Genomic DNA, 27,887 nt, shown 5'->3' on the forward strand with positions numbered 1-27,887 from the left:
TGCTAATATATAATATAATATAGTAACAACTCTTACTGATATGCATTTTATATATGTAGTCTGCTATACTGTTATGAAGACTCGTTGATTTACATTACAAGCTATAGCTATCAAAAAATGTAATCTTACTTTTTGGCCATATTATAAACGACAACATTTGCACCAAATTTCATACGTTTTACTCATTTAGGGCCTCTGAATAAAATCTAAGTGTTTTCTCCTCCTCAAAAATGAGCTCAATATTTTGTGGTATAAAATTCTTATGGGGTATAAAAGCCTGATGTATATCAAATATGATACAAAACATAAAACACATATGCAAACGTTCATATTTAGTCTAAAGGTTCAATAAGCTACAATATGACTATTATTTAATATGTCATCCTTTACAGGGTTAAAGTGACATTTTCCAGTCACTGACACACACACACACACACACACACACACACACACACACACACACACACACACACACCTCAGGATGACAGGAGGACCCCTGCCATTGAACAAAGCGGAAAAATATCAGAAACAGGATAACAGTAACGGTTGTAATTCTAGACCAAAATTAACCTGAACATTATGCAGGCGTCACCACGGCAATTAATTATGATGAGTGAAATTATTATTAATATACAGTCAGTCCTTGTACACAAGATTACACTCGACATTAGGAATCGTCAATGGGACACCACCACAGTTCCAGTGCTTATGAATATAATCTGAATATGCATAAGAACATGATGAATATTTTGATGGTGATGTCATTTCTCAGCCCTACAGCATCCATCATGGCTGCTGGTGCAAAAATAGAAGAGTTCACATGGCAATGCTGGCCGGGATATTATAATATTTCCATTATTTCTAATAATGATTTGAATAAGTTAGATATGAAATCCTTTCGCCGCGTCCATCATGTTTGCGGACCAACCCACTGCGGACTGTCTGTCTAGCCTCAAAAATCACAACACACTAATAAACAAACACATTCAGTCCACTTTCTGTATTACAGTATTATTATGAAAAAACATTATTTATTGTTTAATTTAAATTAAGGCGAAATTGTTTAATGTAAAGGTATGGTGACGCTAGCCGCAGCTCTTCCCATTCAAACGCACAGACATCACGATTTTAAACGTATTGCGTTTTCTTTAAATAACTGATCCCAATTAATACACGTTATTCATTTAGAATATTTCCATTAGTGAATATAAGGTAGACCAGCCCGCGTCCGGCTAGTTTGCTGGTTAAGCTAACTAACTAGCCCTGCTCGGTTGTGTCACGACTGACCGGACCGGTGGATTCACTCACTCGCTCACCTCGGCGGTTCTGTCTCTGTGTCTCCCTCCGGACCGGACCGGCTCGGCTCAGCAGAGACAGATGTGCTCGGTTCTGACCGAAGCTCAGAGTTATTGAGTGTATTTGGTGTTTCAGGCTGCGGTCACCGTTCACTCATGAATCCAAGATGTCGCCCGCTGCTCCCTCCCTCTGCAGCCGTCAGCTGACGCGCACACACGCACACACACACACACACACACACACACACACACACACACACACACACACACACACACACACACACACGTTGGTTTCACGATATTGCCGAAGGAATTCTTATTCTTATTATTTCTTATTTCTTTTTTTAATGGCGGGTAGCACACTAAAAAAAAAACATTCTAGGGCATCCCACTGACGCTGACTCCAACCTTAAAGGGATATTCACCCAAAAATGAAAATGATGTCATTACTTACTCACCCTTATGTCGTTCCACACCCTTAGACTTAATTTTCATTTCAAAACATATGAAGATATTTTGATGAAATCCGAGAGCTTACTGTATGCTGTCCCTCCATTGGGAGGCAACTATCACATTCAAGGTCCAGAACGGTAGTAAAGGCATCATTAAAGTAATCCATGTGACTCCAGTGGTTTAACCTCAATTTTATGAAGGGACTCGAATGCTTTGATTGCGGAGAAAAAGTACTTTTTTTTGTACAAGATAATATTTTCCAAAGTGTGTTCACAATCCATACCCCCGGAGCTGTATGGGTTACTTTTATAATGGATGGATGCACTTTTTTGGGTTTAAAATTGTGGGCTCCCATTCACTGCCATTATAAAGCTTGGATTAACCAGGAAATTTTTTAATATAACTCCGATTGAATTCGTCTGAAAGAAGAATGTCATGAGGGTGAGTAAATTATGAGATAATGTAATTTTTTTGGGGTGAACTATCCCTTTAATTAATTAAATAATTAGGTGTTAAAATGAGTTATAAGCGTGCTTAATTGAATGTTCACTTGTATTTGTAGCCTACTTGTACTTAAAATCTAAAAAGTATTTTTAAAATTGACTTGCCAATAATATAATGTTAATGACGTAAAAAGCCACATTACAAATGTGTAAATACAAATATATTTAAATTCATGACATGCTTCAATAGAAAAGACATTGTATATAAAATAATATTTTTAGTTTTTCATAAATTCTGGTTTTCTATAATTCTATATGAAATTACATATAAGGATGGGTACTTCAGTCCTATCTAAATCATTCTTAATTGTATATACATTTAAATTATAATACATTTTAAGTTCAGTATTCTTTTAAAGTATATTATTTTCATAATTACTCTTTTTGCCAGAGTGCACTTCTTTAACGTTAAAGTTTTAAACTATTTTCCCAATACTAGATTGGATTTGACTCCAGATGTGTGTATGTGTGTGTGTGATGATGTGTCATCTTGTCAAATGGAGGGTTACAGCAAATGGTTGTATATAATTTTCTAAGGTACTGTAGCTTTTCAAATTTTGTGCTGGCTTTTGCTCCTCCTCTTTGTCTGTTTTCTGGAAGACATTTTTAAGAGCATGGTTTATCACCGCAGCATCGCTCCTTGTTGGTCCTCTAACATTTCAGCAAATCACATTGGATGCCTGGGGAAGCCAGTGTTTTAGTGTTACCTGCCTAAAAACACTTATATCTGACAAAAATGACAAAAAAAGCCTTTTAATGGAATCTTATAGGATTTATAGTCGGACAAGAGTGCAGGTACAGGTCATGTGCTGAAGTTAGGGTCACACTCACAGGTTTGTTTTGAAGTGTGTTCTTTTTTCCTTCATGAATCATCTCGAGATGCTTCTCGTGGTTCAGTCTGAGTTGTATATAAATTATGGCTTGTCCCTGGATCTTCTTTTGATACAGTGGAAATGTAAATCATAGAGCAGGTCTTCTGAGAGCCAAAGAGATCAAAACACATTTTCCACCAGTAAACCCTGGCAGACTCTCAGAATCATTGTGGGAAAACATTCTCAATGGGGAAAAATCCACCCGTCATTCTCTAACACCTACTAAAATAAAGTGCGAGTGGAAATTATTAGCAGACGTCCCCTGAGCTCAGGTGTAAAGAACTTAATCTAAAATCTTAAAAGTAGCCTATGTTTTTTTTAAAACTGTACTAATATAATATTAATAAAAGGCCATGTAGGTGTACTTAAGTATAGTACACATTCATGACTGTTTCTTAACATACTTAAGAATACTTAAAATGTGCACTTTACAATAATGCCAAATTCAAAGTTTTAAACCATTGTTTTAATGTTGTCTTTGCTTTAACCCATTAAAGGGATAGTTCACCCAAAAAGGAAAATTAGCCCATGATTTACTCACCCTCAAGTCATCCTATATGTAAATGACATTCTCCTTTCAGAGTTAAATAAAAAATGTCGTGGCTCTTCCAAGCTTTATAATGGCAGTGAATGTTGGGTCATTTTTGAAGTCCATAAAAGTGCATCTATCCATCATATAACTGCTCCACACGGCTCCGGGGGGTTAATAAAGGCCTATTTATATTTTTAAATATGGATATGTTTCTTACACAAATGCATCGCTTCGCTTCAGAAGGCCTTTATACACATATCGTCAGAAAGGTCTGAGTTTCAAGTTTCCATATTTGCCGACTATTTTGTGATGGAGGTGGTATTTGGACAGAAATGTATTAATTTGTTCCAGGAGAATGCATCAAAAATTCAATGGAATGTGGGTGTCACCGGATATTTTTGGTATTTATATAATGAGAAGGTACAACATGAATCCATTTTCCAAACCGTGTTTTTGTCTTACCCTGAATCATTATGGTTCACTTATAATAAGTGTTTATATTGGGACTATTTCAGACCGGTCTGGGAGGAAGCGCAGCGGAGGAGCTCAGTCCCTGCGTGACTCGCCATAGACACAAACAGAGAGAAGTAGCTCCGGCTGCAATGTTCTTATACAAGACGCATGCAGTTCTGTTTATTAACCGCTAGAGTGCAATAGGTTACGGACTGCAGCTTTAAAGTACATTTTAAAGGTGATATGAACTGGCTTTTAAAAAAAAAAATTTAAAAAAATGTTTCAAAAGAAAAAGAGGTCAACTTATGACGTTTGTGTGGTTTTTACATTCACATTTTTACATTCAGTTTAATAAGAAAATACTTTATAAAGACAGAATATTACGCGTACACAGACAGGAGCCATCTTGGAAAAAAGTCTCGACAAGTCGAGCCACGAACGCTGTGCTAAGCTTCGATAATTCCTATCGACCAGCTCACTTAGCACAGCGTTCATGGCTCAACTTGTCGAGACTTTTTTCCAAGATGGCTCCTGTCTGTGTACGCGTAATATTCTGTCTTTATAAAGTATCTTCTTATTAAACTGTTTGTACACTTACAAAGTTGTCAATGCTTCGGTTTGCATGTAGGGACCCTCATTATGCTACCGTGTTAGTGTGAGGCTATTTTGAGCCTTGTTAGTGGTATAAACTAGCGATTTAATTTGACTTATTCTGTGCCCCATTTACTCGCGTTATAAGCTAATCTGCTTTTAGAGATAAAACTCTTTACATTCGATTTTCATGAAAACGGATCACAGAGAACGATCTGCTCGGTAACCATGTGTTAATTACCCCTAGGCTCATTTTTCACCGGAGTTGTCCTTTAAGGGTTTTTTAAATAAGTACACTTATTTTATCTCGTGTTGACTAATATACTTAATGTATGTAACATACTTAATGCACATGATGTACTTGATTAGAGTTTTAAAGAAACCGTTTTTAAAGGAACTGTTTTTTTACCGTTTTCAAATCCATTCAGCCGATCTCCGGGTCTGGCGGTAGCACTTTTAGCATAGCTTAGCATAGATCATTGAATCTGATTAGACCGTTAGCATCTCTCTCAAAAATGACCAACGAGTTTCGATATTTTTCCTATTTAAAACTGGACTCTTCTGTAGTTACATCTTGTACTAAGACCGACGGAAAATGAAAAGTTGCAATTTTCTAGACTGATATGGGTCGGAACTATACTCTCATTATACTCTCACGATTTTCAATGAAAGTGGAGTGTTCCTGTAGTGTTTTAATATAGTACTTTTATATAAAAATGTATAACTATTATGATCTTTTATTTTATTTTACAGAACAACAGTAAAATTACAATAAAATAGAAATATAATTACAATAATATTTCTATTAATAGTTTTATTATAACATATATCGTATTATAATATTGTATGATTATAATGATGATTATTCATATATTTTACAGTACAACAGCATGTATTGCAATAGTAAGATATTTCTTTATTAATTTAATTGCTTGGGCAATTTCTTTTTGTCTATAACTGATCACATGTCTTGAGAAGGTCTTGTTTTGTCTTCATGACTGCAAAAGAATAAAACTGTGAAAACCCAGAATGATTCACACACAGTGTTTAGGCAATAAACTATATTTATAAATAAAACAGTTTGTTTTGTTTTGTCATAAAACAGTGTACAGTGAGTATTAAATTGAACCATTTAATACTGTTTCCAATAATTAAACATGTGATAAATGCATCTGAGAAAAATGATCAAAGGTTTACAGAGAAACAATAAAGCCGAGTGCTGATAGTTAATGATGGCAAACATTAACATATTAAGTACTGTGTTTGGGGAAGAGTGAGAGAGTCCATCACATAATAATAGTGCATCATCAGGTTCATTCAGGGGTGCTGATAATATCCACACCGTTTTGAACTTCATCACTAATGCAGGCTCAGCACACGTAATACAGGCAGATTGTTACAGCTGAAAATCTCCCAATTTAATTTCTTTAAATCAACAGCAAATCATAAATGACTTGAGCTACTTAATTAATAAAAGTCTCTGGTCTTGTTGTGCACGATTCATTAGTTCACGTTATAAAAAAAGATAAAAACATCATGCATCATGTTTGATAAGGCAGACTTTAAAAGTCCTGTCTGTAAACTTAAAAACTCTCTTTTTAACTCTCTCTCTCACTCTCCACAATTATTAGCAGAAAATTAAAGTCATAAATATAAAATAATTGCCAAAGAGTCTATCTTTTGATAGTGTTTGTCTTTTTAAAAAATCATTAAAAATGATTTGCTCATCCTTTAAAAAGCAAAAGGTGATTTAGAAGTAGATTACCTCACTTTCTTCCCATGTCTCATGCTTTTCTCTCTTTTCGCTTAATTCAGTTTATCTTTGATTGATAAACAGATCTCAGCTTGAGGATAATAAACTGGTCATAGGACAAAATATATATAAAAAAAATTGCAGGTAAAGTACATAAAAAGTACACAAAAACCAGCAAGCATTCACCTTCACTCAGACTTCCTCACTGCATCCCACCGTCACCATTAATCAGAGACTTCTGGTCTCTGAGGGCATGATGGGATACGTGATCTGTTCCAGTCTTCTTCACTGAAGAAAGTGCAAGCCACAGGACACAGGAGGGACATCAGGAGGGACACTGGCACTCTCCACCAGCTAAAATGTCAATGCATCTCTTTCTCGTCTTCCTCCCCTATTTCTTTCTTGATATAACAGTGCCTGCTCATGTAAGTCGGCCCTCTGGGTGACCTGAAACACATCACATGACATCGACGAAGAACTCGCTGGGGTTTCCCATGGCCATGCGGAAGGATTGGCGCGAGGCCGTGAGTTCGGGGGGCACTGAGGACAGGTCTCGGTCCGGAGGAGAGCCCGGTGCTGCTGTTACGGGTGTCTGTGGCTGTGGAGGGAGGCCGGGCGGTCCACACACCAGGCTCTGGGCGTGAGAGTGGGTGCTATGGATGGTGTGTGAGCTACGCACGCTGTGCTCGCTAGGGGGCGCTGCAGAGCGTTCGCTGGGAGCCTTCTCCCTTTTCTCGGACTCGCTGCCGCTGCCAGATCGGCCTCCAGACTCCTGCGTTCCAGTCGCTGCGTTCGCGTCGTTTTTGCTACTGCTGCGATTCGAGCCGCTGCTTCGACTACCTGCGAGTGAAATCAATGAAAAGTGAGAAATATGGTTTCTCCATCACAGAATTTGCCTTATAATCGGATGAGGATGGAAGAGTTAAATGCAGGGTCAGGATATGGAATATTTGCACTCTGAAAGTGATTCTCTGGGGCATTTTAAAGGGTTAGTTCACCCAAAAATGAAAATTCTGTCATTAATTACTCACCCTCATGTCGTTCGACACCCGTAAGACCTCCGTTCATATTCGGAACACAAATGAAGAATTTTTTGTTGAAAGCTGATGGCTGAGAAAGGCTTCAGATAGGCCTCCATTGGCATTCAGTACATTTACACTCCCAAGACCCATAAAAGGCACTTAAAACGTCGTTACAAAGTCCATCTCACCACAGTGACTCTACAATAATTTTACGATGCGACGACAATAGTTTTTGTGCGCAAAAAAAAATCAAAATAACACCTTTATCCAACTTGTTCTTGTCTTCCGTGTGTGCCTCCACGACGCATGCGCGAAGGGAATCCATGAAATGCACACTATAACCCCATTTTGAGAACTACACCGAGACCTAAAGCACGATCAATGTAGAATCCAACAGCTTAGATACGGCACGTCTTCCTCTGCTTGTAAACAAATCGCTTCTGGGTCATCTGTCCGAACGCCGGATCTGCGTCATATTCTCGCGCATGCGTCGTGGAGGCACACACGGAAGACAAGAACAAGTTGGATAAAGGTGTTATTTTGATTTTTTTTGCGCACAAAAACTATTGTCGCCGCATCGTAAAATTATTGAAGAGCCACTGTGGTGAGATGGACTTTGTAACGACGTTTTAAGTGCCTTTTATGGGTCTTGGGAGTGTAAATGTACTGAATGCCAATGGAGGCCTATCTGAAGCCTTTCTCAGCCATCAGCTTTCAACTAAAATATCTTCATTTGTGTTCCGAATATGAACGGAGGTCTTACGGGTGTCGAACGACATGAGGGTGAGTAATTAATGACAGAATTTTCATTTTTGGGTGAACTAACCCTTTAAAAAAATAATTACCTGTGATTAAATATATAATGTTGTAGGGGTTTTTTTGGTCAAATATTTCAATTTAAACAATAGAAGGGATAGTTAACCCAAAACAAGAAATCTTTGATGCAATGTGAGCAGATCTAAATGTAATCCTTCTCATTCCTTTGACTAATCTAAATGTCTTAGATTGGCCAATGAATTCTAGCCTGACAAGCCAGACTCACCATTGACAGGGCTCAATCCGAGGGGCGGGATAAACGGTTGTCTGTCAAATTCCCTCTGCACGCAATTGGATAGCGCCACAACAAACCGAGGAGGAGCTAACATTAGTTGATAGATTAAACTCCGAACACATCTACCTTTCTTACGAATGACTTCAATGCCATTCTTTGTTCTTTCCTCAAAGAAAAGCTTAACTCCAAGTCTTCCAGAGTAGTGGCCAAAAGCGATTTGAAAGACGCTGATCGTCAGCTTCTTTGTTTACCTGTAGCACGCAGAACCTCCGCAACTCTGCCGTCATTATGTTAAGCCCGCCCACTGACTCTACACACGCTGTGATTGGCCTGACCAAAGTTTGGTTTTTCCAGCTCTGAGGTCTACCGAGAGTTGCTAGACTACACTAGCGGCAAAATAAATGTTCTGCCGCTAGGGTGCGTCTAGATTTCTAGGCTAAATGAATTCATAAACTCAACAGAAACATGTGTGATTGTAGGGCTGCCACTAATGACTATTTTTAATCTATCGATTAATCTATCGACTTATTTATCACAAATTTTTCAACAATTTTACTTAAAGAGCACCTATCATGGAATTTTGAAATTTACCTTTCATGTAGTGTGTAACATAGATCTAAGTGAACAAAAACATCCTGCAAAGTTTGAAATATGACAGTGCACCGTATATATAGTTATTTTCTTTCAAAAGTAAGAGTTGACTCTGAGTCATTTTTAAGAATCGTTAGAAGACCGAAGCTTTTTCTCTGACTAGATGACGTCAACTTGTCAAGTTATTTGAATACGATACGCCCACTTATTGCGCTCCAAGACGCCAGTGAAAACTAGAAAACATCATGGCGACGAGACGCTGTGTTCTTCTGAAGTGCGACTTAAAAGCAAACTTTTTTCATCTGCCCAAGGATGAGCATTTGAAGACTAAGTGGCTTGAAGACAAACCATACATCGTCGCGATTGTGTGTTTATTAGTCTTCAAATGTCTCTATTTGCATGTTTCGCGATCTCAGGAAGCTTTTATTATGGACTTCTATTATGGCACATGGTATCTTCTTCGTCTGTCTGTACCATATATGGACTACATGTGCACAGAGCGCCCTCTGGCTGCCAGTATGAATTGAAAACAACACATAAGAGACTCAATCGCTCATGATTAGGCTACATCTGCGCATTTTGAGGAATGATTGAATAAAAAATACTCTTCTGTTTAGAAATTTGACACAGACATATGAGAATCTATCAATATGTCTCCTCATCTGCACACTTTTGAACTAAAAGTCCTGAGGGATGTTGATTTGTCGTGAGTCTTCGTGAGGAGAATAGAGGAGTTTTTTTATGAATGAGATCAGCTGAGGCTCATATTACAATCAAACGGTACCGACGCGGTTTTCATATTCATAACTCCTGACACATATTAACAAATTACTGTCACTATAAGACTTTGATGGGCGTTCCGTTTCCGAAAATATCTGCACAGACTATACCAATCACAACTGACTGGGTCATCGGACCAATCACCGCAGATTAGCGTCACGTAAAGGCGGGGTTTTGAAAAGTGAATCACTAAAGGAATTATTTGAGAATCGCTGTCAAAACAGGTAAAAATAAATGCATATTATAAGAAAACTAAAGTCTTTTTGGTCATTGCATGCATGCAAAACTGTTGTTGGGGACTTCTAAAACAATATTTGGAACATTTTAAATGCCATAATAGGTGCTCTTTAAAAACATTTATTTTAACTTGCAACGTTGGCCTTCAGTAGTGCACTATAAAAAACGTATAAATGTAAACAAGCCCTTGACAAAATGTAAAACTAAAAGAGAAAAAAATGTAAAAAGGTACAAATTTGTAAACCAACATAACAAAAAAAAAGAGAATATCAGCAAATACTTTTTATATAGAATAGTGTTGTCACAATACCAAAATTATGACTTCGATACGATACCAGACTAAAATACCTCGATACCGATACTGAATCGATACAATGGCAAAAAACAGTAAAAGTAATTGAATAATATGACAGAACTTACTATTCATTGTTTTATCATTGTTTTACGGTTAAAAAACAACAACTAAAAACTCACTTGGCCGGCATGTTCCTGCCCTGCCCTGCTTCACACAGATTATTAGGTCCGGCCCTTTAAGATCTGCACGGACCAAATTAATTGTAACACCCGATTTCTCATTCAACTCTGTATACGTTCAAGACATATCCGACTGCGTTGTGCCCGAATACTCGCCAGGACGTGCATTTTTACATATTTTTGACCATTCAAACCCAATAATCCGCGAAACTGGCGTTGCGATCTGTCTGAGTGAAAGGCGGCGCACTTTTCTGTTGCTTTCTTTTTCCTGAGCTGCGAGTATATATGTGACTGTTCTGCTTCCATTGTTTAGTGAACAGTGGAAGCAGAGCTCACACACACATCCTCACTCCTGCTGTCACACATCGACACAAATTAAGAAATACTGCTCTTATCAGAGCGTTGTCATTTTTAAAGTACCGGTACTAATACAATTTCATATCGTACCAAACTTACCCAGTCGCCTAAAAATATTGACGTCGACTAATTAACAGCGTCGACGCAGTCGATTGTATTGACCAATCGCGACAGCCCTATGTGACTGGTTATAATGCTCAATGCTGCAAGCAACATGATTGGATCTAAATGTAATGCTTCTTTCACTTTAATTGCAACAGTCGTATTCAATTTAGTTTACTTGTATAGAGGAATTATAGGATTAGTTCACTTCAAGATTAAAATTTCCTGATAATTTACTCATCCCCACATCATCCTAGATGTTCATGTCTTTCTTTCTTCAGTCGGAAGGAAATTAAGTTTTTCGGGGAAAACATTTCTCTCCATATAGTGGACTTAAACGCAATAAACGGGTTGAAGGTCCAAATTGCAGTTTCAATGTAGCTGCAAAGAGCTCGACACGATCCCAGTTGAGGAATAGGGTCTTATCTAGTGAAACGATCTGAAAAAAAAAATTCTTAAAAAAATGCAACATTTATATACTTTATTCTTCGGCTGGGATCGTGTAGAGCTCTTTAAATCTGCACTGAAACTGCAATTTGGACTCCTGATGATGAAAATGATCAGGCGGATGCCCGAAGTATACTCGCTCCTTTACTTGCCCCCTTATTTTGAATTTAAGGGGCATTTTTGTTTATTTTGATGGTATTTTTGCCCAAAGCCACGAGGTAGAATGCAGTCTCACCTTCGCTGTGTGGGCTGCCGGCACTGCCGCCCCCTGCAATGAAGTTGTAGGTGGGATCGTGCACATGATGGGGATTGTACGGGTGAGGGATCGGGTACTGATAAGGGAAAGTGAGCGGCCAGGGAGCCACCCCAGGGTGGGGCAACGGAGCCAGAGTGTCCTGGTCAGACGCTCCACTAGAACCGTCATGGTCATGCAAGGTGAGACTGGCCATATCTGAGAGAGAAGAGGAACAAACAGGAGGGAAATAGAGTTTACTCCAAATGAATAAATAAAAGAAGAGTGGGGAGAAATCTAAGAACTGAAGATCATGAACTCACTGCCACAGAGGTCACCAAAGATGTAATAGCACTGTTCAGAGAAGGTGATCTTGTTGACAGTGTGGCGGATGTAGCCGGCTTTTAACAGGTTGCTGGCGTATTTGCGTGATTCCCGCCTGTCAGTGAAGCCCTCGACGTGATGATACAGCCAATCCACCACATCTGAACCTGATAGGAAAAATATGCACGGGTCATCACATTGAATATCAACATTTGACAACCACAAAGCCTCTAAATACGGTTCGTCTTCATTTTGAACAGCGTACCTATTGTTTTACAATAAAAAAACTAATATTTGTGTAATGTTTTTATGCTTAAAAAGTATACTAGCTTTCTTAAAGAGATAGTTCACCCAAAAATACAAATTCTCTCATCATTTACTAACCCTCATGTCACCCCAGATTTAAATAAGTTTCTTTTTTCAGATGAACGCAAAGATTTTTATAAAAAATAATCCATCTCTGTGAGTTGAAAGTTGACGTACACACAGCCATCGTTGTTGTAACCCACACAACCCCAGTGGATGAATCAATGTCTTCTAAAGAAAAGCCGATAATTGCAAGAAAAATAGTAATATGTTAAACCTTTTTTTTATCTATAAACCAGCACTTTTGTCCAACTGTTGTATGTGCTATTAAGGGTCGTAAACATAAGCGTGTTGTAAAACTCACGTGAGAAGTGAAGCAGAAGCGCATTGGACTGTCAAGCTTTACAACACGCTTCAGAAGATTCTTCCACTGGGGTCGTACGGATTAATGTAAAGATGACTGTGTGTGCTTTTTGGAGCGTCAACATTTCAAAACCTATTCACTTGCATTATATGGACTCCCAGAGATGAGTAAAAGACCCAAGTGTCTATAAATACATTTGTATGTGGATGTTTGTTTCAAAATTAAAAAAGTGATGAGGTGGGAAATTATATCTTTAAAGTGCCACTGCAAATTATTTGGTTCTCTTACCAAGATAAAAAAAAACTTAGATTTAGAAGTGTTAGATAATATACCTTGTTTTAAGAGTAAATTTTAGTTTCACTTTACACTATAATCTTAAATCAAGAAATCTTGTCAAGTGAAATTATCTTGCTGTATGGACAGATCATTTCACTTATTTTGAGTATTTTTTCCTTTAGATTTATTGTTTTTATCTTGTTTTTAGACACCCCTTTTTGCAGTGAGGGTATGAAATGAAAATTAATCCCATCTATTTTATTGTGAACAATTCATCGGTGCATATATATATATATATATATATATATATATATATATACTAGTTTTACCTCTTAATGTTCAATCAAAATGTCATAATTCGATCTTCCGATGAAAATGTCAGACTTCTCTTTGGTGACGTCCGCAGGACTACCCCAGTCATTTAGGCCTTGTCCACACTAATACGTTTTTGTTTAAAAACGCATACTTTTCTCTCCGTTTTAGCCTTCAGTCAACACTGAGACTAAGCTTCTTGAAAATGTTTTTGCATTGTAGTGTGGACTTAGCCAGCCGAACTTAGCCCCGACCACAACATTTGAGGTTGTGAAGTTCGGTCTGGACTTGATCCGTTGTGGAGCAACTATGCTCAAACCAGAGCGAATCGGACCAATCAAATTGTCAGGACAGGCTTTATACGATGATGGACAGATGATCAACAGTAACGTCATCATTTTCATCATATTCTACTTAACCTGTTACTGATGTCTTGATTATTTAATGTATGTTTAAATAAACCTGTCATGAAAATGGCAGTCACTGTGTATAAATGATTATATTTCAATAACGAATTGGAGAAAAACTATTTTATAATTATAATTAGAAATTAATGCAAAAACTGCCTTATGTGAAGTTTACATGTTTGCATACAATGTGTTATTTGAGTGTTGATTATTATACCTAAAAATAAATAGGAACTGAATTTAGGCTAATAGTTTGGGCTCTGTTTAATATTAATGTGCAAGCAAGGGCTCCCTATATAGTTTACAGCAATATCTTCAATAAACTTTTAGTTATAATTTAATTAATTTAAGGACAGACACTTTTTTTCCCCAGTAAACCACTGTTTAATAAAAATAAATAAAAAGCAATTTTGTAAAACTGCTGTACCGAACCCGTACCGAACCGTGACTTCAAAACCGAGGTACGTACCGAACCGTGACTTCAAAGCCGAGGTACGTACCGAACCGTCAGTTTTGTGTCCCGTTACACCCCTACTCCAAATACGCATATCATTTATTCAATTTGACTTATTTGTAAGTGTGAACTAGTGAATATATGTTTGGACGAACTGCTCTGATGTTTTACCGCAGGACAGCAATTGCGAGGACTGTGATATGAAGAGTGTGCAAAGTAATATATTTGTGTGAAAGTGTGTGAAAGTGAATAGCACACAACAGGCACAATACGGGTATAGACGTGAATATCTATCGGTACAATATGCGTCACATGACTTAACATGCATCATGGTTTCAAATATCTCACAGCCCTAGTTACCAATCAAATCAAATACTAAAGTGGCTGTAAACGGGATAGATACTGAAAACGGGATAGATACTGAAAACGTTAGATAACAGATAAAAACATTTCTTTATCCCTTTGGGTGGTATTTCCTCTCCACGCCCAGACTAGTTTCTGAATTTTTAAGAGTGAGGGTGCAGTTTTACCTATGAAGGCGTTGGGGATGGTAATCTTCAGCCACATTCTGTCTCGCACCTCCAGGCCCGACTCTGGCGAAGCCATCGCTTTGGCCACTGCTGCCATGTCACTGTGGATGGACAGATGGAAATCCTCGAACCCTGCAGAGTAAAGCACAGTGAGAAGGGGCACAGCAGTCCACAGATGTGGGAGACTTACAAAGATGTGCTCTGTGAGAACATCAAGGTGCTGTAGCCGTTATCAACTGATCTGAGAAGAGTTTCTGACTTATCAAACACTACACATCTAATTCCCCTTGTGAAAAAGAAGTGAGCTTAAATTGTATTCAATGTGCACTTGTGTGCTTCAAAACTTAAAAGTGTGTTCAAAAAATGTTGGGACGTTTTGTAAAATGTAATAAAATCTAAAATCTGTGTTTTGTTAATTCTCTTAAAAAATTATTTTATTTTTTTATTTACAAAGATAAGATTTGCAGTGTTTTCACTGACCAACTTAATTTTATTTTGTAAATATAAAGAAATTTGGATTTTGATGGTCTTTCTTACCATCTGAGATGAGCTCGGACCCAGAGAACTTGTGGCATTTTTGCATAGAATTTATGTATACTGTAGCTTTCTCCTTGCGTAACAGAGATTCAATGTTGCATTTTTTGATGCAGCGGGACTGTGTTAAGTGACAACGGTTTTCCAAAGTACTCCCGAGCCCATGTGGCTTAAGCGTCCAAAAACATTAGATTCAGTTCACCCGTATTCTTTTAGGGCGTTTTCACACCTACCTAGTTTGGTCCGGATTTTCAGACTTTTCAGTTTGGTCCGAATCAAAATTACAGGTGTGAAACCTCCCCCATACCACGGTCCGGACCAAACAGACGAAGTTTGGTCCGACGAAACGAGGTAGTCTCGGTCCAGATCAAACAGACGAAATTTGGTCCGACGAAAAGAGGTAGTCTCGGTCCGGATCAAACTGAACAAAGGTTCGGTTCGTTTCTAGTGTGAAAGCATTTTCTGTATGGTTCGGACTTTCAGACCATTTACAGGAAGTTCCTGTTTATGTTTAAATATTACAATGTTATTTTTAAATTCAATCTAGGCTACATTGATTATGAAAAGTGAAAAGATGCGCAATATGTCAGAAGACAGAAGGTCAGAAATGACTCTGAAAGAAATTTTGTATGATTTTGCTTAGAAAGCATTTCTTTAATGTGAATTTCGTTTCGTATAAATTGTATCTTAAATTTTAATCAACGTTTAATCAGATAAATGCCTGGATTTAATAAATAAGAAGCAAATAGTCTATAGCAGACAATAATTGCAGGAGCGATCACATGCTTTGCACATGAACAATAAACCGAAACTTAGCAGGCTACTTGTCTCACAAAAATGAGAAATATGTGTATATAAAGCTTGAAATGTCCACTTTTAAGCGTAACGAAAAGAAATTAGTCAAGCAATGCGCACTGTTCAATAGTGGCAACGATATGCGTCCGTTCATTCATTCTTGTCAAAGACGCTGACGTCAGACGCACGTCCGTTTACAAACCAATCAATGTCCAGATGCCGCCCACATAGATGAAGACGAGTGGACGCAAGTGTGTCGTGTAAAGTTCTTTAGTGCGCTCGCATAATTGCAATGTGAAACCAAACCAAAACTAACCGAATAAAAAAATGTATCAAAACATGAACTTCGGATCGGACCTTGGTGCGGACTTTCAGGTGTGAAAACGCCCTTAAAGTATATTACTTCCGTAACAAGTACATTTTTGTATGCAAAATTGTGCTTCTTTTCCACAAGGGTTGCTCTAAATTTCAATGTGTAGTTTTTGTATTTCATTCAAGACAAATCAGAAATCTTTGATTTTCATTTGACACACTCAGTTGTAAAGGGCTATGATCGAAACACAGTAAGCAGTGGACTGGCAGATGAGGTCATCCTCTGGCGACAGACAGCGGGCACAGCAGAGGTGGATTATGGGAAGGGTGGGGGGATAAACACTTACGCTCAGTCTCTGGAATGGAGCTTGTGATGGAGGAGCTGGTGGAGGTGATTGTGCTCATGGAAGGGCTCATACCGTACACTGGGTACGCCCCCGTCATAGCGGCGGTGTGAGACACCCAGGCAGCAGGATCTATGGGACGGATCGGCTCACCTGAACAAACACAGGAGGAGTGAACGGATGCCTGGTCACTTGCTACCAAAGAGGTCAAGGAAATAATTTAACTGTGAAAGTGAAATGGTTACGAAAACCACTTCATGTTGACTTAAATAGCACTGTAACCCAGTATCTCTCTTACTTCTTGGGAGGGTGAAACAGCTACGGGGGTTAGGATCCCAACATTTGGCCACAGTCAGTGTGATGGGTCTGTAAACGTGAACATGCACGGTCATAAGTAGCATCAGTGCTGATATAAATATCATCTAGCCTGTAACAGGAGAACCGAACATCACAGCATCCACTTCTTACCCAGGTTTGTGGACAATCTCTCGCAGCACCCTCACTGCATCATCATTAGTCATGTTCTCAAAGTTGATATCGTTCACCTACAACACAAAAGCAACTCTTAGAAATCACAAACATCGCCATGAACAGCCAAAACAGACCATCAGAGAGACTGACCTGCAGAAGCATGTCACCAGGCTCAATGCGTCCGTCAGCAGCCACCGCACCGCCCTTCATGATGGAGCCGATGTAGATTCCTCCATCACCCCTCTCATTACTCTGACCGACTATACTGATTCCCAGAAAATTATACTTCTCTATAGCAAGAGGAAGAGAGAAAAACAAAATGCGAGATTAAGAGCAGAGTATCGATTTAGTGTTGTGAGAGTGCAGTAAAACTGAAATGAATAATTTTCAGAATCTTTCATCAAAATTAATATATTTATCGGCCGATTTTTTATCAATTTAGCACGAAATAGCATGAAAAAGGCAGATATAACAAACCGATGGTTTATTTAAGGGGTGGTTGCGTGCGATTTCACTTTTTTAACTTTAGTTAGTGTGTAATGTTGCTGCTTGAGCATAAACGGTATCTGCAAAGTTACAGCGCTGAAAGTTCAATGCAAACAGAGATATTGTCTTTTAAAGTTATGGCAGTTTATTGCCTACAAAAACGGCCAGTTTGGACTACAACAAGCTTCTTCCCGGGTTGGTGACATCATAAATCCTTGCTATTAACATAAACACTGCCCCCATGAACACGCAACAAAGTGGGCTAGGCCACGTCGCAGTCATTACGAAAGAGAGAGAGCTGTTGCAGAACTACAAACTACATTTGGCCATCTAACCAATATAAGACCATTGCGTTTTTCTGAGGGATGGGCTTCACAGAAGCAGGAAGCAAACGAGCCGTTCAAAGGACAGTGAAGACAGCGGTGTGGAATAAAGGTAAAATTAAGACATGTTATACTGCGCCCCATAAACACAACCAAGCCTAGAAAAAAACCACGGAACCACCCCTTTAATGAACTGCGTGCAGGCACTGAGCTGGATTATGTCTGCTGCATAATCCAAGATTATAATGTAATATTCCTGCTGCACTGCTGTCTGTGTTTTAATGTTAATCAAACAACAAAAGACCAAAAAAAGGGTGCTTGAGCCCCTGCCCCTTTGAAAGTGCCCTTTTCGATCACTCCGCAATGCCCGCGCAAACGCGATTTCAAATTTCAAAAGCACAGCAATACAATAAGAAAACACAGGCATGGAGCAGTGTCTCTGTAGACACACTTCTAGTGGATCATAAGTAATGATTGAGAGGGATTATTTTTATTTTAGAGTCTATTCTTAATTTACTTGGAAAAATCTGCATAGTGCACATTTAAATCCGCCCCTTCAAGCTCATGTTCATCTACCTCCATTCCTAATTGCAACCCTCATATCTCAGCATCCAATCAACAACCAATGCATAGAACAAAGTACCGCCCTACATTTTACTTTTTCAATAATCCGCTGCGCTTGGATGTACTTGTAGAAAACTGCTTCCATTTCATCGCAACTTTAATGTCATATAGCCAAAAGCAAAAAATGTAATGTCAAAGAATTAGTTCATAATTGTATGCAGTGATGAACAAAAATGTGTACTAAGTGCACACAACCCCCCCACCCCAAACAAAACGGTCTTCATTGTGCACACATTTTGTAATTGTGCATTTAGATTTTCTACATTATTCTTAAGCTACCTGTTTCTGACAACTGAAATCCTGCTCTACATTTCTGTCTCATTACTGAAGTTAGAGAATGTTGTTCACGTTGCCTTTAAAATTATCCCATGATTTACTCAAGCCATCCTAAGTGTATATGATATTCTTCTTTCAGCCAAACACAATCAGAGTTATATGAAAAAATAGCCTGGCTCTTCCAAGCTTTATAATGGGAGTGAATAGTATCTAATCTAGATTTTGAAGCCCAAAAAAGCGCATCCATCCATCGTAAAAGTAATCCATACGGCTCCAGGGGGTTAATAAAGGCCTTCTGAAGCAAAGTTTTGTTTTTGTAAGAAAAATATCCATATTTCTAACTTTATGAACTATTATCACTGGCGACCGTACACAAGTCTAGTTCCGGCGGAAGAGTGAACTTTGACATGACACATGACATATCGACGAATGCGAAAGCGCAGAGGACAGAGCAAAACAAAACACTGGTCACAAATTAGAAGTCTAAAACAAGACATTTTAAAGAGAAATGTCTGAGTATTTTGATATAAGAGAAGAGGAGCTTGAGTTTGTTGCTCAGCCCTATTTGTTTGAAACACGAGAGGCGTCTACTCTCACCAGAGCTTACGCTACTCCTACATCATATTTTAGGTCAGAGGTCACTCTTCCGCTAGAACTCAACTTGCGTACGGCCGTTACCAGAAGCCAGTGATTACAGTTTATAAAGTTATAAATATGGATATTTTTCTCACAAAAACGCTTTGCTTCGATTCAGAAGGCCTTTATTAACACCCTGGAGCCATATGGGATACTTTTATTTTTTGGACTTCAAAATCTAAAGTACCGTTCACTCCCATTATAAAGCTTGGAAGGATATTTATTAATATAACTCAATATAACTGAAAGCATCTAGGATGGCTTGAGGGTGAGTAAATCATGGGATCATTTTCATTTTTGGATGAACTATCCCTTTAAAAGGGTGGCGCATGTTCAATGGCAGACACACAGATATACATGTGCACATACTCACCCATGTTTAATGTGACAGTTATGATGTTCAGAGACATGGTGGAGTCAGTTATGCTGCTGAACGATGAGGACTGGAGAGATAGAGAGAAAGAGAGCGAGAGATGAGGACACACTTAAAGAGACAAAAGTTCAACACTGATAGCCGGATACAAACACAATGTTTATCAGGCACAGGAGTCTCACCCTCTCCATCCTGGGTGCTTTGGGTTTCCGTCTGCGGCGGCGATGGCGTCTCATGAGACGCGACGATGTGCTCTGCTCCGTAGAGCTGCTGAACCTGTAGTGGCATCACAGATGAATCTTCAAAACATCATATTTAGTGTCTTTTATTACAGTCCTCTCAGCTCTGATTGGTTCTGAGAGTCATGTGATGCTTACATTCAATCCTCTGAATCAGTGTAGTAGTGTATCAGACCATGGAAAACCATGCTTTGTGTTGGCTTTCCAGAGCATGTGATTTGAGTGTGCATTAAGTCATCTTCATGAGGAGATTACATGTTTGTGTTTAAAGGAGCCATATTCTATACATAGTAGATTCACCACCTCTCTGACTCTTACTCTTACAATCTGCCAGTATAATTTCAAGATGTCTATTTGCAAATGACCTCTGTTAATACTGATATTTGTACATGTGAAAAATGCCAGTATGGTAAATGCGTAACAAGTAGGGGTGTAACGATTCATCTACTACATCGATGAATCGATTTATATTCCTATGATCTAACTACATCGATCTGTGCTCGGCAAGTTGGCCTTCCGGACGACATATATCGATCTAACATCGTTTTAAAAGGTAATCAATCGATTGTATCGATAATAGGAAATAACGCTTTGGATTTAAGCACGTCAGACTTTATTTGGATGTTTTTTCTTAGCACTTTTAATGATAAAGGCGTTAAACGTTACTCGATTCAGTCTGCCTATCTGTGACATCATCGCCACGCACCAGCAGCAGCGCTAAGAAAACAAAACATAGCATGGCGGATGGCAGAGGAGAAGCCAACGATCGAGAAATTATCAAGTCACCAGGAGAAAGAGCTACCTGTACTTTCAACCCTTGCTAAATGTTACCTGTGCATTCCTGGCACCAGTGTGCCAGCAGAGCGAGTTTTTAGTACTGCTGGCGACATAGTGAACGCACAGAGAAGTGTTCTGCGGTCAGATCATGTTGATCAGTTGATATTTTTCAAATCATATTTTTTTTTTATCTGTAGAGTCATTGAAGAGTAGTTGATTACATTTTATCTTTTGTTAAATATTGTTTGTTTATTAAACTGAGAGTAGTAGCAGGTTCAGCCAGTTTATTCAACCTGAAGAAATGTTGGTTGCATTAATATTGTATTTGTCTTATTTTAATGTTGTAAAACAACAGCAAAAGTAGCAGGTAAACCTACTATTAATTAAACCTGAAGAGAAGTTAGTTGCACTTTATTTTTGATATTAATATTGTATTTGTCTTATTTTAATGTTGTAAAACAACAGCAAAAGTAGCAGGTAAACCTACTATTAATTAAACCTGAAGAGAAGTTAGTTGCACTTTATTTTTGATATTAATATTGTAATATTATTATGTTGGAAAACAAAAGCAGAAGTAGCAGGTTAACCTACTGTTGAAATGTTGGTTGCACTTACTGTGCTTTTATTGAAAATGTATTGAATATTGAAATTGAGAGCAGAAAAGGTTAACTTCCTGTTAATTCAACCTACACTGTTGGTTGCACTTTATTCAAATAAAATTTGAATGCATTTGCCATTAATTGTTGTTTACTTGTTTGTTTATATCCATAACTAATTGATACCTGATTCCCTTACAAGAAACAACAGGAATCTAGGAAACTTCACCTGCTCTGACCAGTATCCAGATATTTATTTCAGTCACACAATTTTTGGCTAAAAAGTTACTCAATCGATTTCAAGTCACTGGATCGTTTCGGATCGTATCGTTCTAAATGAACCAATATCGTCCTTGAATCGTATCGACAACCTCAAATCGTGATATGAATTGAATCGTTGTTAAAACGAATCGTTACACCCCTAGTAACAAGCTTAATTTACCTGAAAATGTAAAAATGTTTAATATTTTTAAGGATCCTAATAGCAGATTTGATCTTTATGCAAAAATTCTGTGCCTAAACTTTTATTGTATTCAGGGCCATCAAGCTCATTATCATTCTGCCCCATAATTCTCATTACTGTGATGTGAAGTACAGTGTCATTCTCACATTACTGTAATATTAAAAATAAAGATTAATATACATTTTATAATACTATCATTAACGTTATTATGTATACATCATGGTAGCTGTAAACGGACAGTATCACTGTAATGAAATTCATCATTAAAAAAAAAGATCTCAATCTGCTTTCACAATTTCACACTTACATACAATCAGATAAGAGTAAAGGTTATGCATATTTGGCGTGCTGTCCGAGGGGAGGGATCCGAGCTCAGAATTTGGCAAGACCGCTTTGCGCTCGAGCACCACCACGTCGTGTTTTAATGTAACTTCGGCAGCTCTAGGTACGTGAAAAAAAACGGCAATCTCATTGGTCAGCGTTTTTTTTTTTTTTAAATGACGCTTTTACGGCTGCCGTTTTGTGCGTCGATGTGCACACTCACATTGGCACACATTGTTTAGTCACGAGGCGTTAAACGTCAGCGATAACTAGGGTTGGGTATCGTTTGGGTTTTTTTCGATTCCGGTGCCAAACCGATACTTTTAAAACGGTTCCGGTGCCTAAACGGTGCCTGAACCGATACTTTTTTTTTTTTAAAGGCCACAAAACGAGGTGGATGACATTAAATGGCTTTTTATTTTTTTATTTAAATTGAACCATTTATTAAAAGTTTAATGTATACTTAAATGTATGAATATAAATAAATACAAAACACAATTTACTTATTTACAAATTATAATTGACTTATTTACAAATTCACAGTAAAACCTAATAGCCACCTAACCCAACTACAACAAGCCTAATATAACTCTAAATAACAGTTACAGTAATAACAGCAGTAGGCCTAGTCTGTATTCTTGGTATGCTACTAACCAGCTTCGAGCTTCAGCTTTATTTTGAAATATGATCATATTCTCTGGCTAAATATTTTAGAACGCATCGCCTTAATGTTTCATGACGACGCGTCATGTTTCTCACATGACAACAGCGGCCGCAATAACGGTGACAGCTCAGCTGTATCGGGTTTATTTCATTTTTTATTTTTATTCAAAATATTCACAAACTTCTTAACTGTGTCACGAACTATCTGATGTTCAAATGTGTGAGTCAATGTGTGTTAGTTGATCTATAAAGCGCAATGGGCGGCGCCATGTTAGTTTGCGCCTCAGAATCGGATCTGTCGGATTTACAACACTTGAGTTCATTCTCGTCTTACAAAATACATGAAAGTAAGTGACCAGTGAACTGGAAGAAGAACAGAGTAAACGATATAGCTACTATATAATGTGCATGTATCTGATGTGAATAAAACATGCAACGTTAGTCAAATTATAACCGCCTGAAAGGATTGTCATTGCCGCTTTCATAGACATCAGTGTGTGTTTTTTGCTAGTAGCCTAACGTTACTTATGAGCATTTAAATGTCTGAAACCTGGAATAAACATGATGTGGTTGAAAACACTGAATAGTTGTCATGAGTTGTGATGTGTCCAGCGCTGAGCGTCTGTCTCTGGCTCGGTGCCAGCCAAAGCACGCGAAAGCACGTTTGAATTTTGGCACCGAAATGAGGAACCGAAATCTGCGTTCTGATTCGGTCCGGTATATACCGGTTATATAAGTACCGGTGCCATATTGGAACCGGATTTCGGTACCCAACCCTAGCGATAACCGTGCACGATAATCATCCCGGTGTGAACAAGCCTTAAGTGTGGGTCTATTAGATTTAAAACTAACTAATTTAAAATCCTGCACAATTTGTTTCCACTAATGGTTGCATGAAAGCACAGAAAAAACTGTGCAGGGAAATTTAAAGAGCTAATTTAATGACCATGTTGATGAGTTTTCATGAGCACTTCTTCACAGACTTCTATTTCCAAAGAGCAAGAAAAATCCTAGTTTTCCATGATGTGGTGTGTCAGGGCAAGTCTCACCTGCTGGCAGAGTCGTCCTCCTCGGAGTCGAAGAAGCTGGTGGTGTCCAGCTCACTGCTCATCAGCGTGGAGGAGCTCTCATAGCCGGCGATCTCCGGCCTGCGCTCCGGCCGAGAGTGACCGTTCAACCGTCCTCCTGCAGCAGACAACACTCAGCAAACAGGCCTTCTGTGTTTCCTCATCCTCGCAAAACACACAGGACGGTAGTATGTGTAAACTCACCATGGTCATGTGCATCTTTCCTACGAGGCCTTTCTCTCTCCCGCTCTCTGTCCCTCTCCTTGTCTTTGTCTCTCCGCAGCGATGGACCCACTTCAGGCTCAGTATCTTTGCCCAGGTCATCCTGACTTCCTGCGGCATTCGCACTGCATGAAAAGAGGAAATAAGAAAGATGAAGGCTGGGTGTTCAGAAGACAGACAGTGATAAACACATTACTGAGTAACACATGCCACACACACAATTCACACTTGTCGGCTTTTTATTCTGATTGGTCAGCTAGTTTGTTGTGATTGGTCATGTTGGAAATCTAACAGCCCTTACTATAATCAGGTTTCAGCTCCCGAGGCATCATGGGCAGCTGTAAAGACTATTATATCCATGATGTATAACTATAGTGTCAGTATTGGAAGTCCATTTAATGTTTTTTTGCCCTCACAGCAAAAAACAGCGTCTCCTTGACATAGCAAAATCACTAACCCAACTGTTCTCTGAGGAACTGTGTGAATGTGTAACATGGTGAAATTGATGTAGCTTATGCTGCCTTCATGTACTATTTCTATTTCTCAGGTAAAATTGCACATGAACACCCTCTGATATCGTGTTTACCACTGGGAAGTTCGGAAATAGTTTTGATACCCAAATTTCTGAGATGGACGTGCCATAAACTTTAAACATAGAACTACTGCTGTGTCAGGTATTATTTATTAGGTTTTCCCCCACAACAGCTATATTGTCTTGCCATTAAAGGGATAGTTCACCCAAAAATGAAAATTTGCTGATTTATTCACCCTCAAGTCATCCTAGGTGTATATGACTTCTTTCAGACTAATAAAATCAGATTTATATAAAAAATATCCTGGCTCTTCCCAGTTTTATAATGGCAGTGATTATTGCTCCGTTTTTGAAGTCCATAAAAGTGCATCTATCCATCATATAACTGCTCCACACGGCTCCGGGGGGTTAATAAAGGCCTTCTGAAGCGAAGTGATGCGTTTGTGTCAGAAAATATATCCATATTTAAAACTTAATAAAGTAAAATATATCTATCTTCCGCCAGATCGGGAAAAAAAACATAACTGGTGTGAAATGTCGTCAGACGTAGCGTAAGTATTTTGAACTGCGAGAGGCACTACACTTTTTCCGTAAATTGAATACGGAAGGCGAACTGGTGGAAGCAAGATAATTTACTTTATAAAGATTTTTCTTACACAAACGCACCATTTCGCTTTAGAAGGCCTTTATTAACCCCCCGGAGCTGTGTGGAGCAGTTATATGATGGATAGATGCACTTTTATGGACTTCAAAAACGAAGCAACATTCACTGCCATTATAAAGCTTGGATTAGCCAGGACATTTTTTATATAACTCCGATTTTATTCGTCTGAAAGAAGAATGTCATATACACCTAGGATGACTTGAGGGTGAGTAAATCATGGGCTAATTTTCATATTTGGGAGAACTGTCCCTTTAATGTATTGCATATTTACATATATGAATCATCATTTGAAGTATTGTATGTTTTATACACAGCAAAGATAGACTGCATTTGACCAAAATTACAGAATCGTTAGCCAACACATCTGGATAGCATCTTGAGTGTTTAAATGGTTGTCAGTGCATGGGACACTAACGTTACATAATCATTTATACTTTTGCTTTTAATAAGATTTTCCCAATAAATAGGCAAGAATAAACCTGGTGTTCATGATTCCTGTTTATTCCGACCACAAAGCACTTCTGAAATGGGAAATATGACATTTTTGATAGCACGTGAAGGCAGCATAAGTCATGTAAATGATGGCAGGACAAACAGGGCGTTTCAGGAAGAGATGAAATCCCTTTTGTGTTGTCTGCTTTGTAACTTTACATTTCATTTACATGCCAACAGAAGTATTACACGCTAAAGGAAAGTTTTAAAAAAGCATAATAGGTGCTAGGGCTGGGCTATTAACGATATCATCGAGATTGTCGATAACGATGATAAGCACTGGACATTTTTACATGGATAATTCTAACAGCCTATCACACAGCAGAAATTAACATGAACGATAACCTGATTTCTGCTTGTCTCTGTGTGAATGAACGGTGCGGTTTCGTCTGATACATAAACACATACACATGTGACGCTCACTGTGTTTTCAGCGTCTGCCGTCTCAATATGAGGACATGAACACATGATCTTCTCATCTCCAGAGCGGCTTTGAGAGTCACTTCACAAGCTTTTCACCGTTTCATTTGAGAAAATCTACCGTCAAATTCACACTGAAACTGAAAGATCTTCCTGACAAACGTCAAAATAAAAGTTTGGTTTCACTTCAAGAAATTCTGACAGAAATATATCACTACTGTACGCTAAAATGTACTTCTCAAAAAAGTAATCATAATTTTAAGGAATATCATACAACCAATGTATTTTTTTCATCCATGTTTCTGTTGTGCAACATCTTATTTGACAAAAAAAACTTTTGTTGTAAATTAATTGTTATATTTTCATTTGATTACATTTTAAAAGCTTAATTAAATTGTTAAAATTTATATAAATTTATATTAAAGGTGCCCTATGTAACTTTTCCGTCCACTAGGGGTCGCCTATTGAAAACAAAGGCGTAGTTTGATGACGCCAAGTTTGAGCGCAGAAACATGTGGTCTTCACCTCACAGCCTGTGGGAAAGAATCGGGATAGGACTCGGGCAGAAATCATGTTCATGGATGTGATTATGAACATTACTGTAGTCTGAAGCAGAGCAGGACCGAGTGTTGTGGAGCTGAGGAACCGCTGGAGTGATTGTTAATAAGATGAACACAACACACGCCTGGCGAGCAGCGGGACTTTTATTATGACACAGTCGCCGGCGGGACTTTTATTACGACACATTCACCGTCGCCACTTCCGCTTTTCCGGTGTCATGAGAAATCGTGTCCTCCTGTGAAATAGCATGCGTCTCAATCAGCTCCCTGGTTCAGTAATCAGGACATAAGTCAATGGGCTGACTCGCTTAGGACCCAATGTGGTAATGCCTGATCAAAATGGGAGCAATAACATGCCTAACATATTGTAAATTATTTCAATTGATAAACTAAGTAATAATACCAACACAAAATCATAACATAGTAATGTACCTATAATGTAAATAATAAAGGATAAAAAAATATATAATATACAGAACAGGTGCACAAAATAAATACAACAGGATTTTTTTTTTAATTGTATAAACATTAAAGCGGGGCTTTTAAAATATAGGGTAAGTGCAACCATGGTGTATAAACTAAGCCAATTGGGTAGCTGTATGTTATGCTAGAACGTACGCTAACTAAAAAAACATTAAAAACGAGATATGCTTGATTTCACAACTTATAGTTTCGGTTATATACTAGCATAATGAAACATATGCTTCGCAAGACGTTAAAGAGTATTACACAATTTAAACGACAAAAATCGAAACGAGATTTTGTAAGAATTGTAATCAGGCTCTGAACAGATTACCCATTAAAAGTTCTTTCAGCCAATAGTATCGCTCTGGGGTCCTAAGCGGACACTATTTCACAGTAGGACACGATTTCTCATGACACTGGTCAAGAGTGTGAGGTAACGCAGCTCTGTTTATCATATTAGATACATCTGAGTGTGTTGAAAATTATGTTATGACGTTACTCTGTGCGGCTGCTA

At 38.3% G+C, this 27,887-nt stretch overlaps 2 protein-coding genes across 3 annotated transcripts in view; both read right to left on the bottom strand.

Annotated features, from left to right (window-relative positions):
• The window catches only part of ap2m1b (adaptor related protein complex 2 subunit mu 1b), a 34,323-nt gene extending 32,798 nt beyond the window's left edge, over positions 1-1,525 (bottom strand). Inside the window, exon 1 of one of the 2 annotated variants that reach the window (XM_079825386.1) lies at positions 1,317-1,525. The gene's annotated coding sequence lies outside the window, so the exon portion shown is untranslated. Of the gene's footprint in view, positions 1-1,308 lie in introns of both variants that reach the window. The other variant, XM_079825387.1, reaches the window with a different exon arrangement.
• Positions 1,526-5,591: 4,066 nt separating this feature from the next.
• dvl3b (dishevelled segment polarity protein 3b) overlaps positions 5,592-27,887 on the bottom strand; it is a 74,507-nt gene continuing 52,211 nt past the window's right edge. Inside the window, exons 4-15 of the mRNA XM_079825696.1 lie at positions 24,223-24,365; positions 24,001-24,136; positions 20,075-20,168; positions 19,893-19,962; positions 17,325-17,464; positions 17,172-17,248; positions 17,002-17,069; positions 16,707-16,856; positions 14,719-14,850; positions 12,069-12,236; positions 11,749-11,964; positions 5,592-7,292 (exon numbers count right to left, since the gene is read on the bottom strand). Coding sequence (XP_079681822.1) covers positions 6,910-7,292; positions 11,749-11,964; positions 12,069-12,236; positions 14,719-14,850; positions 16,707-16,856; positions 17,002-17,069; positions 17,172-17,248; positions 17,325-17,464; positions 19,893-19,962; positions 20,075-20,168; positions 24,001-24,136; positions 24,223-24,365 — 1,777 coding nt within the window. The 3' untranslated portion in view covers positions 5,592-6,909. The remainder of the gene's footprint in view (positions 7,293-11,748; positions 11,965-12,068; positions 12,237-14,718; positions 14,851-16,706; positions 16,857-17,001; positions 17,070-17,171; positions 17,249-17,324; positions 17,465-19,892; positions 19,963-20,074; positions 20,169-24,000; positions 24,137-24,222; positions 24,366-27,887) is intronic.

Source organism: Gobio gobio (genome assembly GCF_949357685.1).
Source record: "Gobio gobio genome assembly, chromosome: 9".
NCBI classification, from domain to species: domain Eukaryota; kingdom Metazoa; phylum Chordata; class Actinopteri; order Cypriniformes; family Gobionidae; genus Gobio; species Gobio gobio.